General features: G+C 35.7%; 1 protein-coding gene and 1 long non-coding RNA gene across 2 annotated transcripts; both read right to left on the bottom strand.

The window, feature by feature from the left end:
- Positions 1-7,746: 7,746 nt before the first annotated feature.
- On the bottom strand, positions 7,747-9,738 carry LOC118486637. Its single transcript, XR_004879263.1, has 2 exons — positions 9,308-9,738; positions 7,747-8,686 (listed from the first exon to the last, which is right to left on the bottom strand). It is a non-coding gene; the product is annotated as an uncharacterized LOC118486637 (long non-coding RNA).
- Positions 9,739-11,107: 1,369 nt separating this feature from the next.
- On the bottom strand, positions 11,108-16,454 carry LOC110908339 (trafficking protein particle complex subunit 4). Its single transcript, XM_022153264.2, has 3 exons — positions 16,011-16,454; positions 15,779-15,947; positions 11,108-11,428 (listed from the first exon to the last, which is right to left on the bottom strand). The coding sequence occupies exons 1-3, from the start codon at positions 16,068-16,070 to the stop codon at positions 11,232-11,234; spliced, it is 426 nt and encodes a 141-aa protein (XP_022008956.1). The 5' UTR covers positions 16,071-16,454; the 3' UTR covers positions 11,108-11,231.
- Positions 16,455-16,656: the final 202 nt, after the last annotated feature.

Raw genomic sequence — 16,656 nt, forward strand, 5'->3', positions numbered from 1 at the left:
GGCATAATTTACATGCAGATCTAGATTAAGTCACTTTCCATGTGGCATCTCCCCAACCATCAATCAAGTCATGATCTGTCACACCCCAACCGATGGCGGAATCATCGGGGCATGGCACTGAGCGAAACAGATTGTCCAGAAGTTTCCATAACAATTATCATTACCAATCAATTTAAAGTAACATGTCCCATTCCATGTCTCAAAAGGTAAACAAATTATTACAGACAAAATCTAGGCAAATAGTTTTATTCCGACAACTCAGATTTTACAAAAATTGCCCAATTGTTTATCTGCTTCTAGAGACCCTCGATTTGAGATCTACAGACAACTATTTGTTGGACTCTAGAAGCTTATTCTAGCCTCGCTTTCCTAGCAAAATAGCGTCCTAATTACCTGTCACATACGTTAAAATAAAAGTCAATACACATAGTGTAAAGGCGAGTATACAAGTTTGATAATAGCATATAGAGTTCGAAATAGTTTACGCATAACCAGCACGTACACAGAGGAAAATAAAGCATGTTAATTATCGACATGGATCTATCGATACCAATGACTGCGGGTTGACTGCCCGAGGCGGTTCGCAATACATAATCACTACTGTAATCCATGCAAGTAATTGTCCTTAACAACCCCCGCGTGAGCGGGTGCTGAGTCCAAACTATAGTACTATCGTTGTTAAGGCAGGTAGACAGCATTCCATGTGTAAACATAACAAACAAGCATTCATTAAGTCACGTAATACATGCGGTAACGGTTAGCGTTTAAAATATTGCGTAGTGTGTTCGATGTGATTTCGTATAAGTAACGTATGTAACACCCAAAAGTGCTTAAAGCAAAAAGGGATCGAGTATACTCACAGCGGTTGGATGGATTGAAGGGAGCGCTTGAGAGTAAGGTTAGCCTGAATAGTCGATAGAATAACGATAAGTGACGTGCAAAACGAGGATAAGTGTTGGTGGGTAGGACAGCTGGTCGATCGGACGGCTGGTCGGGTGAGTGACTATCCGTTCAGACAGTTGTCCGGTCGAACAGTAGTCTGATCGGATGACTGTTCGAGTGGATTGTTTCTTCCTATGAGAAGGATGTGTTTGAGTATGATGGTTTGACTTTTGAAGTTTTCATTGTAGCATTTGAAACATTTGAAGTACCTTTACCTTTCAGGTCGGTCGATCGGACGGTCGTTCGATCGGCCGGCAACCCGATCGGTTGGGCACCTTAGAGAAAACAAGTTCACAGCAGAATGTCACTCGATCGGACAGCAGTTCGATCGGGTGGCGTTCCTAGTGCATTGAACATGTTGAAAGATCGATTAAGTGTTAAAGCCCAAGTATCTCATGATCCGAAGAGTAATCCGATCGGATGGTAGTCCGATCGAACAACAGTTCGTTCAATACTCAAACTTCAAGGATTAGAAAAAGTGATAAATTGTGGGACCCATAGTGCAAGCCGATCGGTTGCCCGGACATTCAGGTGGTTGTTCGTTCGGACAGCAGTCCGATCGGACGGCACCCCGTCCTGGTCGTCCCGTTCGTCTTACACTTGGTTGTTTTTTATGGTTTGTCGTTTTATCGAGGCTTTTTTATAACGAGTCAAACAATCGGAAACTTATCAATACTTGGTTCTCCTGATCGGATAGGAATCACCCAAACCTGATTAGTGAACTGTTCGAGATGGAGTTCTTGTTTAACCCAAAACTGATGAACCTCGTGGATAGGATCGGATCTTGAGCTAACGTAACCACAGATCGGGTATTAAGTCGGCATCAGTTCCGATTCTATCGGTTTTAAGTGCATTGAGTGTAAAAGAGTTAAAAGAAAGTTAGAAATCATCTTTTAATCATTTTCACCGTGAATATGTTTAGATCTATGATTGACCTTTGTTTATTTATGTGGCTTTTGGTTAGATTCAAGTTGTTCTTGAAGGATTGAGGCCAAAACATGAAGTTCTTGAAGAACATCATGATGACGTCATCATAGAATACACGAATCTTGGTGATTTCACGGTTAAAAGTTAAAATCTAAAAGATAGAAAGGTGTAGGAGTGCGTGTAGATCAAGAAAGTACAGGATTTAGAGCGAGATCTTACCTGAATCGAGAGAAATCTGAGAAAATGTGAGGAGAGTGTGCTGTTCGGTCAGAGAGTTTCCAGAAATGGAAAGTGTGAAAGTGACAGGGGTATTTATAGGGTTCCAAAAGAGGAAAGGCCTGGCCGATCGGACAGTCAGCTCGATCGGACAGCCTGTCCGATCGGACGGCAGTCCGAACGGACGGCTGGTCGATCGGCTGGTAGCCCGATCGATCGGTCGCCTGTTTCGAGTGTTCGGTGCGACGAGTTTTGCTGTTTCATTTTGATTTGCGAGCGTTGCGATGCGATAGAGTTTTCTTTTCAAATTACTTTTAATCCCAACTACTCATATCTCGCGATATCTCTTCTCCACTAATTATCATGCTATATCTCTACATACAATCATCCTTATTTCGTATTTGGTTTGCGATTGCGATTCAATGGCGATGAGTTCGATTGCGATTTAGTTCGATTGCGTTTCGGTTGATTACCACACATAACATAATTAAACATGCACAAGTAACGCATAAGGCACACACACACGTATAATGATCACCAAATTGTGTATTCCGAGTTGCGAGCGCGATGTTGATTAGATTAGTTCGATTAGCGTTTAATTGACTTTATCGCATTGTTACTTCCTACTATTCATAGTCGTAAAGCGATTCGTAGCGATAAATATTCGATTACTGCGATTTTAACTTATTACTCCACATAATACAACTAACGTAAAGCATAAAATAGACTATATACAGTCAAAGGAGTCAAAACAGGGATTGGGCAAGGAGAGACATATTGCAATTAGCAATCTTTTCTCCCTTTGACTTCAATCTTGACTTTGACTTTGACTTTCGAAACACGGGGTGTTACATGATCCGTGTGCATGGATGGAGAAATAACCACTAACGGCGTAAAGATTCTGTTAACTCTCCATTACATTTTGGCGCCCAAACAACCGGATACAAATATAAGACTTGAGGTACAAGCTATTCATTCACTCTCACGTACTTTCACTCTTACTACGTCATCTTCTTCAATCAATCACTGTACTTATTCTCACGCCGAAAGGTGGTCACGGAGAGAACCCCCATTCTCCCTGTGGCGAGGCTAACGGCATTCTGTTTTGCAGTGATTCAGGTGAAGTGGTATAAAGCGGAGATCAGATGGGAGGATTAACCATTTTATGCGGAAACCATATCAACAGATCTAGATTGATTCCGGTCATTTAGATCTGGTGTTTCTTCAGTGACGAACTCCGGTCATAGGTTGGTCTAAAGAACGAGAGTCAGCTTCCTTAAGTTCGTCGTTCCTTAGTAGCTCAGTGGTATAACGGTCGGATGTTAACTGACTGGTATTAATATTAGAAGGATTTGAAAACACCGAGGCCATATATTGATTGGTTCGTATGTTTCCATAATGATCTACCAGTTTCTTTCTACATGTGTATGTGACTTACTTTGCTTCTTCTCATTCTTCACCAGCCAAAACGAAAGACACAAAGAAAGCATCAAAAAAGAAAAAGAGGGACGCAGAAGATAAAGACAGATTCCGAGTGACCTCGATTTAAGGATCAATAGTTGTAGAGACGGGTCATTGGCTGGATCGAAAAGTCGCCGTCAACACTAGTGCCCGTTTGTCACTACTTTTTTTTATGTTAACAGTCAAGTCAATCTTGAACAATTACACACTAATGGCATGTAAACGGGCAACAAGCTGCACCGCTACCCCCTTCTGAATAGAAAATTCAACCCTGCTAAACACAAAATTTTGCCCCTTAATGTCACACCCTGACTTTTGCGGAAGCGTATGATGTGTCACTTATTCAATATCATTTCATTCAATTATAATAAACAAATGTATGATTAAAACATGATGTTCAACCATTCATAAGTTTAAAATGTTACAAACACGTGTCATTAAGTTTCAACCTACATATCCTCAAGTTATGTTACAAATCAAAAGTGGATGACATCAAAACTTGAATTTATGTCTTAAAAACAACACCAGCGCCCAAGATCCATATTGTTTCCTGAAATACATGTAATTTTGAAAACATCAACAAAAGTTGAGTGAGTTCATGTGTTTCTGTATGAGTTCGAATAATCTTGTAAATAATTGTATGTATGCCTTTGTAATCCGGTATGAAAGCGTCTATGAACAGATCAATTAATGATTTGCAAGGTCATTAATATGTGTGCAATGGTGCAGGAAGGCTCAAACCTAGCGGATTTTGTACCGGGCCTCCGGCTGGAAGACACAGTCACCACCTTCGGCCACTTCCGGCCCAGGGGTGGGGCTCGCAACACCCAAATAGATCTATCACTCACACCTCGCGGTCCTTATGCAAGGATTAATGGTCTTAAGTGTGTGCCTACTCATTCACATGATCTAACAGTTCATTCCTTAGCTAACCATACCATTTGTAAACATTTGTAACATGTATTTCACCCCCGAAGTTATAAAACTGAAAACAGTTAAAAGAAAAGGGGGACATGAACTCACTGATTTGCGTCCTGTATCCTGTAACTCAAAGATCACTTCCTGATGTCGTACCACTACCTACACACGTGTTATGTTTCATTAGGCGCTTAGGTCGTGTAACGACTCTTAGTCTTAGTTGTTTATTAAGACTTTATTTTGGAATTCTTGGTGTACTTTAAGTTACATCTTTGATGTACATTTTATAATTCCGAAGTATATAATTATCAGTTAAAGTAATATTATTTTAACTTCAGTTATATTTATCCAATTATTTGGAATATTGTCAAAACAATACATTTTTAATTTGGTTTATTATGTATTTCCACATGTGTATTCTCCCAAGTATGGGTACACTTGTACTTGTGTATTTTCATCCTTGTACATTTTCATACTTGTGTATTTGTGTATTTTGCCAAGTATTGGTGGTGTATTCCGGTGTGCATTTATACGTATGAGATGTATTTTCTTGTATTTATTAAGTATTTTGTACTTAATTTTGTATTAAATTTTCCGGAATATTATTTTTAGACAACTAAGAATCACCAACTTTGTATTCTTAAAATATTCATATTTTAGGAGAATTTTTATAGAAAAATATCTATAAATCTTTCTTGGCAAAATAAATATACCTTCATACATATCTCAAAAATAATAAAATAATATATATATTTTTAAGATTAACTTTAGAAAATATATATTTCTAATTTTCACCCAAAATAATATATTCTTAACTTGTTTAAGAAAATATATATTTTTCTTTAATCAAAATAATATATCTTCAAATTGCTTAAGAAAATATACATTTTTCTCCACTCAAAATAATATATTTTCTATTTGACAAAATATGATATATTTTGTAATACTTGTAAAAAATCATATTTTTCGTTTCTTTGGTTTCCAAAATACCGTTTGTCATACTTGTCGAGTTACGAATTTATTTACGGGATATATATATATATATATATATATATATATATATATATATATATATATATATTTATAGTCCTTATGTCCGTTTGTCCGATTGTCCAATATTTGGGTATAAATTATATATTCGTTTTCTTGGGATTTTGGTAATATTTTCATATTACAATTTTGGTGTGTTATATTATTTTCAAGTTCCTAAAATAATATAACTGATACACATAATATACAAGTAACACACAATTTGTGACATCTAAATACACATTTTCCTAAATATATACTTAGTCATTTTTATTTATCAAAAATCAACATCCAATGTTTGTGATTTTTGTAATAAAAATTATGGCAATTTTTTATATGAAAACAATGATCAAAATTTACTTGTAAATACTTGTTTAAAAATATTTTTCTAAGTATTTAATTTCTACAAAAATTTTGCCATAGTTTCCCCTTAAAAATGGAAGTTTCCATGCTTAAAAGCATATCATTTTCTTTTCAAAATTCATCATTAATCATCAACAATTTAAACAAGACTTACCATATGCTTTGAATATGCAATTTACAGTATGACATGAACTTGAAAGTTTGTGAAAAATTGTAGTAACTTCATATGTTATTTAGTAGGTTTAGTTACCTCTAAAAAACATGGTTTATATTTTATAAAACTCATTCTTGTAATTTTTGGTTCTTTACAACTTATATGGTGATTTTCTAAAAACAATTCTTTTTGTACTCTTCTTGTTACCAACACTTTTCTAGTCTTGTTTTAACACTAAAAACATGATTAACTTCTTTAAAAACCATGATCATGTAAATCTTGCAAATAACTTTGGTTTCTTGAAAAGATCATTTTTGAAATCATCCATTCTCAAGACTTATATCATGCATCAATAATCATCATACACAAAAACAACTTCATTTTCAAGTTCATGATCCACATAAAGGATGATCATTATGATTTTCTCAAGATTTATCCTCTCACTTGCTAGATCATGTGTTTAATCATCATCTAGCAAGCTTCTTATGATGGTCAACATCATAAACACAAGAAATCAACAAACAAGTATCATACATACACTTAAACAACTTAGATTTTTATGTCTTTAAGCTTTATGTTAGTGATCATCTTCATGTTTCTTTGAGATTCTTATGATGAACAAGTTACATGATCTTTTAACCACTAAAATGAGAAGTAAAATCAAGTGGTAAGGAGCTTATTACTAGCACAATGGCTAGGGAAGAAACTATGACGAAGAAGATGATGTAGGAGGTGGATAAAAGCTCTTGGTGATGGTCCTTCAATCTCCAATGCCTCCAAACTTCTTAACTATGCTTCTTATACCCTTGATAGCCCTTAGATTGCTTGATAATGATTTGAAATGGAAGTGTTGTGTGTGTGTTGTAGCCGTGAGCAAGAAGAGGAAGAAGGAAGGAGTGAAGCTTGTTGAAATGTTTAGAATGAAAGAGAATGAGGATCTAATGGTTTTTATAAATCTATCTTCCAACACATATTAGACCCTTGGTTATAATGTTCCTAAATATCTTTACAAATCAATTAAAATATATGAAAGAAATCACAAGTGGGTCCCTTATGTTGGACCGTGAATTAGAGGGGGGGGGTTCTAGTTGTGATTCAATCGTAAGTTAGGAAGTTGGGTTGTAATGTAATGAATTTAGTTATTGTTATATGTGTTTAGTGTTTATAGGATGTATTATGATGTTCGGTGACCATAACTAGCTTCGTAACACAATAACAATGCTTCTAGTGAAAATTTGGTGTTTCGGGTAGTGTCCGGTTGTTCGGTTGGTTACCGGTTCGTTAAGGTGCTAAATTGCGCAGTTTAGTGTGCTTTATGTATGCTTTTATGACAGTTTTGATTCCCGACACTTATGAAGGTATTCTGGACCATTAAACCATAATTCTGCGTTATATTTTGATGTTAAAAGGCTGAAAATTGCTGAATTTTGGTGTTTTCTGCAGAATTCTGCAGTTTTAGTGAGTTTCGGGCACTTTCCGGCACTTAAATTAACACTAGGAAGGCAGGTTTGTGATCCCTACTTTCCTACACAATATTCTAGTGTAACTCTTGGTTTCGGGCTCATTCTGTGTCTTAATATCATGTCTGTCTGAGTACTGAATTCCCGTCAGTACTTCTAGTTTGTCTGATAACTGTGCTAACTTTGTTTCGTGCACTAATTGAACCATATTGTGTTGCATGCAATAATGATAAATAATCTTGCAACATTTTATGCACTTGTATGTATATGACAACATTCAGAAAATCATTCATGTCATTAATTAAATCAGGCACAATCATTAATGCACAAATTACTGTTTAACATTGTCCGGGATATGTGGAAAAGTGCCAGTTGTCACACTTAACATGCGTGGAGTACTACTTACCACCTGCTGAACCTGCTTGAGGATTCGCACCGCATCAGGGGCGAGATCGCCAAAGGTATCGAAAGCGAACGAGATGAACACGTGCTGATTCTCGATGCAAGCTTTTTCGTGCTTAGCTACTTTGCCCGCCTCCGCCTTGGTTATCGCTTGGCTCGCCACAAACCCGTGGTCCCTTAGCCCAACGAGGGGAGACACACCTGTCAAATCGACGCACGCGTGTTTCCCTCCTTCCCATCCAAAAACAAGAATGTCAGCGGGCCGTATGGTGGATCTCCCTTCTAATGGATCGGTCAAGAAGTTCACCGGGGCTTCCTTTTTTGCCGAGATCCCTGCCCGCTTAAGGACATCATGCAACACATCGCCAACTAAATCATGTCGATATTTAAAGCCCGGTAATTCTTTGCAATGGACTGCATGCTCCCCAAAAGAATCCAATCAAACCTTCCGACATACGGGACATGGGTCATCAACTGGGAAAAAGGGTACAATCAGCCGGTACTTGAGGATAGCCCGGTATTCCACAGCCGACATATGCCCTAAAAGCCTCTAGAAACCTCTAGAACTTGAGGATAGCCAGGTACTTGAGGATAGCCGATATTTCACTAATTTGATTTTTGAGAGGTCTTGTGACCGTGTTATATAGTGGCACATGCGGCAAACAAAAAATATATTATAGTTCTAAAAGCCTCTAGAACCTTTTTCTATTTTGCGTTGTTGATGCCATTAATAGGAAATGGTCTATTAGTAGAAATGGATTCATGATTAGAATTGAAATTGACCCATCAATAGGAACCAAGTAATCAACACAAACTACACAATCAACAATAAATGTGATCATTAGTGACCCATCAATAGGAGCCAAGTGATCAACACAAACTACACAATCAACAATAAAGGTGATCAATAGTATTTTGAGTTAGCACTTGATCAATCAATAGTAATTACGTTATTGCTTACATAAACATCCATCAATAGTACCTAACCTATTGATGATAGTAATCGATTACTAGAAACCCCCAATCATTTTAACATAAAAATAATCTAATCTAAAAGTGATTTACATGATTCAAAGAGTTAATCTAAGATATTAAGAAATATGTTATTACTTTTATAGATGGTGCTTATAGATTCAGTTATGCGTATCTCTTAAGGGTGTGCAAAAATCCTGAATCCATATAAAAAAGGGTATGAATTACGAATTTTGTTTCCAGATGGGTTATTAACGGAAACCGAATTAGGAGTTTTCGGATCGGAATCAGATATCCTTTTTTAATATAATTTATTTAGGTTATCCAATAAAGTGATTTAACCAATTAAAGATTTAGCAAATAAAGTAAATATCTATTTAATATTCAATATTTCGTTTTTCAGTATATACAAAACCAAAACGGTAAAAGTGTAAAACCTTAAAATCTAAAATAAAATGAATACCTCTACGACTCTCTTAGCTGTCTTTGAAATAGCGAGTTCCAAATGGTTGTCCTGAAGACAAAGAAGAAGTAAAACTAAGCAAAAATGTTGCTCGACTGAATTTGCTTTATAGAGTTTTCAACCAAATCCGAACCGAACTGAATTCAGTTGAATTTGGATTAGTTAGAAAAATTGAAATTTGGATCAATTCGGATAACGATTAGAGACGAAAAAAATTCAAATCCGAACAAATCAAATAAATCGTTAACCGACCTACTACCTAAATAGAGGAGGAGAATAATATAATCTACATATTTCTAATATTCAGTGATTGTACATTAAATTATAGCTCCATATACACCTCAACAAATTGGTATGATAAAAAAGAAAGAATCAAGCAAGCTCTTAAGAAATAGTTGACATCATGCTCTCATACTCGAGCATGAGTTATGAGTTTTGGGGAGAGGATATGTTGACAGTTTATCTATTATCTATGAAATAGGGTTCCTAACAAGAGGAACAAAGTCATTCCATGTGAAATTTGTAAATAAAGTCACCAAACTTACATGCTTGCCAGTTTGGGATTGTAGGGCAGTGGTAAGACTCTCATGACCTAAAAGGAAAACCTTAGGTGAAAAATGTATTGATTGTATTTTTACAGGATAAGATGAACATTCTAAAAAAATATAGGTTATAGGTCATAAAACCAAATGGTTTCGTCTCTGTTTACCCTTAGAATCAGAAAGTTAGTTTTCGTTAATACTCAGTCCAAACATCATGCTTCAAAGATCGAGTGACAATCAAGCAACAAATCATGAACATGATTCTCCCATCAAAGCACTTGAGAGTATCAGAAAGTAAAAAAAAAGCTAAAAAAGCAAAATTGTATGGTTCTGATTTTCAATTATATTTGGTTGAAGGATCTTGGAATTGAATCTCAATATCCTTGTTATAACATAGCAGAGGATCCAAGAATCTTTGATGAATGATGTCGGTAATTCGTCTGCAATGACCAATGTCGGTAACAACTATACTTGGTCAAGATATATCAATCATACCCATTCTTGGTCAATCATGGTCAACATTTGTCATTCATAACCAGACTTGGTAATTATAGGTTGATCACAACAGAGAATTTGAGCAAAGTTGGTTGCCTAAGTAGACTTTCACCAATGAAAAACTGTATCTTACAGATCAACGACAAATATTTTCCTCAATGAAAATCCCTTGTATCTGTAATGAAACATTACTAGGCCAAACCTTCCTATCAAAAAAAAGCTATCTAGTAGAAAATATACATTTTCTTCTAATTTGTGAAAAAACAATATAATATCATTGATACAAAACATGTTACAACAAATCTATATAAAACACGTAAGAAAGAAAAATCATAATTTAAACAATATTAGAGTTGGATGAGGCTACATGTTTTACACCCTTCCTTTAAAACAAATTTCACAAACTATTAGCATATTTGTCACAAGGTACAATATCTAACTTGCACTGCTAAAGGTGTGAATAAGTTGAAACATAAGAGAATAGCACCAGTGTTTTTATAGAATATTTTGTGAAATTAAATGTGTGTGAGATATATATTTTGGTAAAACGTTTTTCATACGAGGTTAGCCTCCCGTGAAATGGAAAAAAGTATCCATAGTTATTCTGTTTATTTTGGTATAAATTTATTTTAAGTTGGACATACACAAGAAGCAAGTTATTTATATTCTAGCATAAGGTACCTAAAATTTGGATGTAACCTCTATGTACGTACCACTTATACGTACAACCTCCCGTTGCGCTCACACACCTTTCTAAATCCACTTTGCCAAAGAAACACATGTTTATTTAGGAAACATATTCAAAAGATATCTGGGAAAGTAATAACATCACTTAACAAACAAACAACTGCTCAAACGGGTACGGGTTTGTTTGTAAAACATTTGTTTCATCGCCCAAGATATGAAACACGCTCCTTTTGTACTGCTTGTGCCAAGTTGATATCGAAAAGCTCACACCGTATTGGCATCTCCATCTCATAGAACGGATTCTTCAGAACATAATCCGTGTAGAGTTCATAAATATGTTTCAACAGATTCTCCATATTTTGTGTGCCCGGCTCAGATACCACGAAAAACTTTGTCCCTGCCAAATATACACTTAATTAGTATAAAATCTATTTTGGTAGCAATTCATTACCATAAGATTATTATTATTATTGCATCTGTTTAGGAAGAAATTGACATGCAAACAAATGCTTATAGACAGACTTGCTACAACTGCATATCATGAACAAGATATGAATTAAACATGAAAAAATGCTAAAAGATAAACAGAAGTGGATGTTGTAACAATGTTATGATAGTCTCATAAGATGGCATTGCAATGCCATCACTAAATACTATTGGGGCTAAAGGGTCATAAGCAGGTTGACATGACTGACCCATGTGCCAATACTGTGGCAAATCAACCTGAACCCGATAGGGAAATGCGCAACAGCTGAGACGAGTATTCGAGTGTGGGATCAGCTTTAACAACTCACGGATGTGCGACGTGTATGGTATTAGGTGATGCCCACCTGAACCCTTTACTAATTGTATCGCAACCCAATATACTTGCTATATATACTATATACTCTTAAAAAAATATAATAAATAGTATGTTGAAATTTTTTGAAACTTGAAATAATTCAAGATTGTATAATTTTTACAAGTGTGGTTGAATATTTGATATTTCAAGCCAGTTTTTTGAGGCGAGTTTGATATCAAGCTCCGGTAATGGGGATTATTCCAAATGGTAACTTTTTCCACATAAGACCATAAACGAGTATATCCGATACCCACGGGTTTAATTGCTAACTCGATGCGTAACGAGAAACAAATACCTGATGAGTATGTCATGGGTACGGGATACGGTTTTATAATCGGGTATGAGACTAGGATTATTACCAAATCCTAGAGGTTGACTTGACCAGCCCGTTTCTATATACAATTAAGCACGAAAAACTAGAAATTCAATTTCATTTACATAAAAGGTCTGTCAAAGCAGTACCATAAACTATTCAACTTGCAACTAAACTTTTGAAAACAAGTATTAGGCTACTATTTCAAACTACTATTAGGACTAGAGGTGGCAAAATGGACGGGCTGGTTTGGGTTAGTTGTTGGGTCAGGATGGGCTAAAAATAAAAATAATAAATTAATAATAATAAAAAAATGAAAAAAATAAAAATACAAATAAAAAACTAAAAAAAAATGAAAAATAACAAAAATGAAAAAAATAAAAATACAAATAAAAAACCAAAAAAAAAATGAAAAATAACAAAAATGAAAATCATACGTGGATGTTGTGCAAAACATCCTGCATCACAATTTACAAAGTGGTTACATCAGATTTGATGCTTTTATCAAAATAAGGTGTGCGAGAAAACAGAATGAGAGTTTAACAGACACTGAACGTAACCTTGATTTTCACCCAAGCACTGTGAAAATTTTTCGTTTACGTATCCTTGTGCAACTGATCATCCAAAGGTTCAGATTCATCACTAGCAGCCAATAAAGATGACAAATTAACCTTCACTTTTCTAAGAGTTCTTCCAACAACCGAAAATTCAAGAGGGTATTTCAAATGCAAATCAAACATAGCCAAATCCTATTTCAACTTATTTTTGGTACAGTTGAGCATAACCTTACTTGCATCTAGTTTGTGAAAGAGAATGCTACTTATAAGGTTTCCTCATCATGAAATTTGATAACCTGCTACTCACCCTAAATCAGGCGGATAGATCTAGGGCTTTGTGTGATCATATAATAGAAAAATGGCTTGCACATAGAAGTTTATACAAATAACACTATTACATACAGGATTTATATAAAACAAGGGACTAATTCGCAAGTGTGGGTCAGCAAAATGCATCACACTTTTAAGATTTCTGGCTCTAACCCCTTTAAGAATACTAGTTAACCCAATATGACCCATTAGCTTTTAAAATCCGCCCATAAAGACCCAAAAGTAGATGTTTGGGTCTGCTTTGCCAGGTTAGGACTTATGTGCATAACTGCATATGTCAACATAGTGTATTTTTAAAACATATACGAACATTAGAAAATAAAATAAAAATTTAAAAACCATGGCTGCCAATAACTGAACTCGTGACCATTTTTTTATTGTGTTGGGCATTTTCGACAGCGGTTTTCCTTTCTCAAACCTTCAAATTTTGAAACATCGACTTTCCTTTCTACAGAAGGATGTTGGGCGTTTTCGACAGTGGTTTCAATTGAAGAAATAAACACGATCAGAATAGGGGAATTGGTCTCATTGTCGGAACAACTTATCGACTATGCTGATGGAACAAAAAGTGGCTGTCATGGAGGGCTAACAACAGATGATGTATTAATCCAACAACATATGGCTGTCGGAACTGGCATTTATTTCATCCAACAACATGGAGGGGAGGTCTAACAACAGATTACATATTCAAGTAAATTAAATACGTTATATGAATATAGAGTCCGTATACAAGTTGAAAGGGAGATGAACTGATGATGAAGTTTGGAAGGATTACCAAACCGAATTTGATGTGTGCTACCAGAAGCTATAGTTTGCATTTAAAACATAAAAAAAAAAAAAAAAAATTAGAAAACTGTCAACAAGCAGACTCGAAACCAGGACCTATTGGCTATTGCTTGTAAACCAGTGCCTTAACCATTGGATCTCTTATTTCGAAACTTAATGGGTTCCGGTGAACTCGTACACATATATGTAAGTCCGTCCATACCAGATTTACAAAGGTCGGTGTATACAACTTGTGACCTTGGTTTAAAAAGGCGTGGGGCGAAGGCGCTGGCCTCACGTACATGAGATGCTGATATTTTTAAAATACTTGGAAATAAATTCTAGATAACACTTTCTATTTGTTAATCCTTAAACACCAAAAAATAGGACAATAAAAAGAATTACAGACAATTATATAATACAAAAGAACACAAATTGCCCTAATAATACAAATAAAACATGAAGCGCCGCCTCAGGCAAAAGCGCACGCCTTCAGCCCACTTCAGATAAGGTGAAGCGTTTCTGCCAACTTGTAGAACGCCTATTTAAAACCAAGCTCATTACAAGGATAGGTGTGTCCATCTTGTGCACGCCAAGGAAGGATACAGCACAGCAAAACAATGTTTAAGCATAGCAGGCAAGAAAATCTAAAGTTTTGACAGCCTGGATAGATGATAAGTTTCCACTAGGTGTTTGTGTTCTTATTTGATGCCTGTGTTTATAAGCTTATAGCTGTCATTTTAGTGAGGAGGTAATATGGTGCACTAGAAAGCATAATCGTCGAAGGAGCAAAGGCCTCTGCTGTAAGGCATTCACGATCTAGATAGCTAAGTTGCTAAAACTGGAGCCTGTGACATGCCTGATCTCATATACACTATGGCAGGCATTCTGACACTTAAAAGAACTCCTGTTTATGCAGCTTTTGTTCTTGGTGGAAAGGACATAGAAAGATGGGTATGAAACATAGTTATTAAAGGCGCTAGGCGCACAGGCCTCGCCTGGGGCCTAGGCGCAAAGCGCAAAAAAAAACGAGGGCCTGAGAAAATAAAAGCACACAACAAAAAATCTAAAAATATATTACGAGTTAGAAAAAATAATACTATTTTTCATATAAAATAAACAAAAGCTATTACATAACATTTAATATAATCTATTTAGTACCAAAAATTCTAAAATATTAGTGTATTATTGTAGAAAAATAGTTTTTCTTAGATAAAAGTAGAAATCTGGCTGGAATCTTGCCAGAATTTAGAGAATTTGCCCTAAAACTCTCAGTAATATAGGAATCTCGCCGGAATGTGCGCCTGAACCATCACCTAGAGAATTAAAGCGCAATTGCCTCACCTCGCCTGAAAAATGGGCCTAGGCGCAAGAAGCGATGGCTTTTAACAAATATGTATGAGAAGCAGAACAAGGTCTTGATATGTAATATGATTAAAGAAACAAAGATGGCTCCGGGGATCATGTTCAACACTTCCAAAGAAGCTCTACTTTTTGCCTTATCCAAATATTTTGAGATTCCAAGTTTCGCAATCGGTCCTCTCTCTCTCTCATACATTAATTTATTTTCCAGTGTCGTTTAGCAGTTTCTTAGAGCAAGATCAAAGTTGTATTTTGTGGTTAGACCACCAACCAGATAGCTCGCTCTGTGAAATATGTGAGTTATGGGATTATTGCTCAAACGGGTAAGGCTGATTCAAATCCAAGAGCAATATAAAATGCCCTCAAGCACAATAACAAAACGATCTTCAAAGTTCAAAGATTACCAACAAAGTTCTTGCAAGAGGCTAAATTGTCCCCCTCAGTCCTCAACCAGATTCTTTCTAGAAGATTCATAACCACCCAATTAACATAAACAGATGGTGTCCGTTAAAAGCTACACAGATTTCTAGAACTGTAATAAAAGTGGTCATCTCTATCCAATCTGAATTAAGAACATACCAGTAAGAGACTGAAAGCAATGGAGATCAAACGTATCCGCTTCAAGAAGTTCGATACCAGAGCATCCCTGAATGGGGGAGAGTTGCTGAGAGATTGCGTGCATTGAATGCCACAAACTGGCCAATCTCAAGCTATCATTCGTGTCCATTCTTCCTTGCAATCCATAATCCTATTCCAATTTCTGGTTTGATAAGTATTCAAGTTCCTAATAATAAATCTAATCTGGAATTACCTTGTAGAAGATGAGACCCCCTGATTTGTTGATGATGTACAGACTGTAAATTGCTGCCATAGATCCACTTGCCGATAGTTGCTTCTTCTCTTTCTCAATTCCTAAGTTTTCAATATTTTCTTTTTATTATAACTTTTAGTTTTTCAATTGAAACGAGTTTTGTTTATATTACTGTAATTAACAAGAACGATTAGAAACAATATCAAAATGTAGATCTAAACAACTCCCTAGTAGCTGCTAATAGAATCCACAAAACCCTAATGTAAGAAATTGAACAAACAGTTGTATCCTTGGCTTGGCTGGTATATATTTTCTATCTCTAAAGAAAAACTTAAAAACCTAGACCTGTTTGCTTAGTTGAGAATGTGCATATTTAAAACACGCACAAACAATACAAGTGATAACTATCGCTATATCTCGTTGAAAACGAAGTGTGTTTCGGTTCAAGCATTTCATCAAACAGCTGGCGTGCATAAAATTTTATCAACTTAACACGATCAATATCGACCTATGCATACTGTATAAGCACAAATTGCACAATCTTATCTAGTTATCTGAACGAAACACAAAATCATCACAGAAAAATAAGCGATTTGTTATCATTACACGCCAATGAAGAAACACGGAACTAATCTTGGGGTTAATT

The sequence above is a fragment of the Helianthus annuus genome, chromosome 14 (assembly GCF_002127325.2).
Source record: "Helianthus annuus cultivar XRQ/B chromosome 14, HanXRQr2.0-SUNRISE, whole genome shotgun sequence".
Classification (NCBI taxonomy): Eukaryota; Viridiplantae; Streptophyta; class Magnoliopsida; order Asterales; family Asteraceae; genus Helianthus; species Helianthus annuus.

Excerpts from the sequence above, each read along its gene's own strand:
- LOC110908339 (XM_022153264.2), bottom strand. The coding sequence starts at position 16,070 with ATGGCAGCAATTTACAGTCTGTACATCATCAACAAATCAGGGGGTCTC. Across the intron at positions 15,948-16,010 it reads GGGGTCTCATCTTCTACAAG|GATTATGGATTGCAAGGAAG; the intron begins GTAATTCCAGAT and ends AAATTGGAATAG. Across the intron at positions 11,429-15,778 it reads TTGCTTTCAGTCTCTTACTG|GGACAAAGTTTTTCGTGGTA; the intron begins GTATGTTCTTAA and ends TATATTTGGCAG.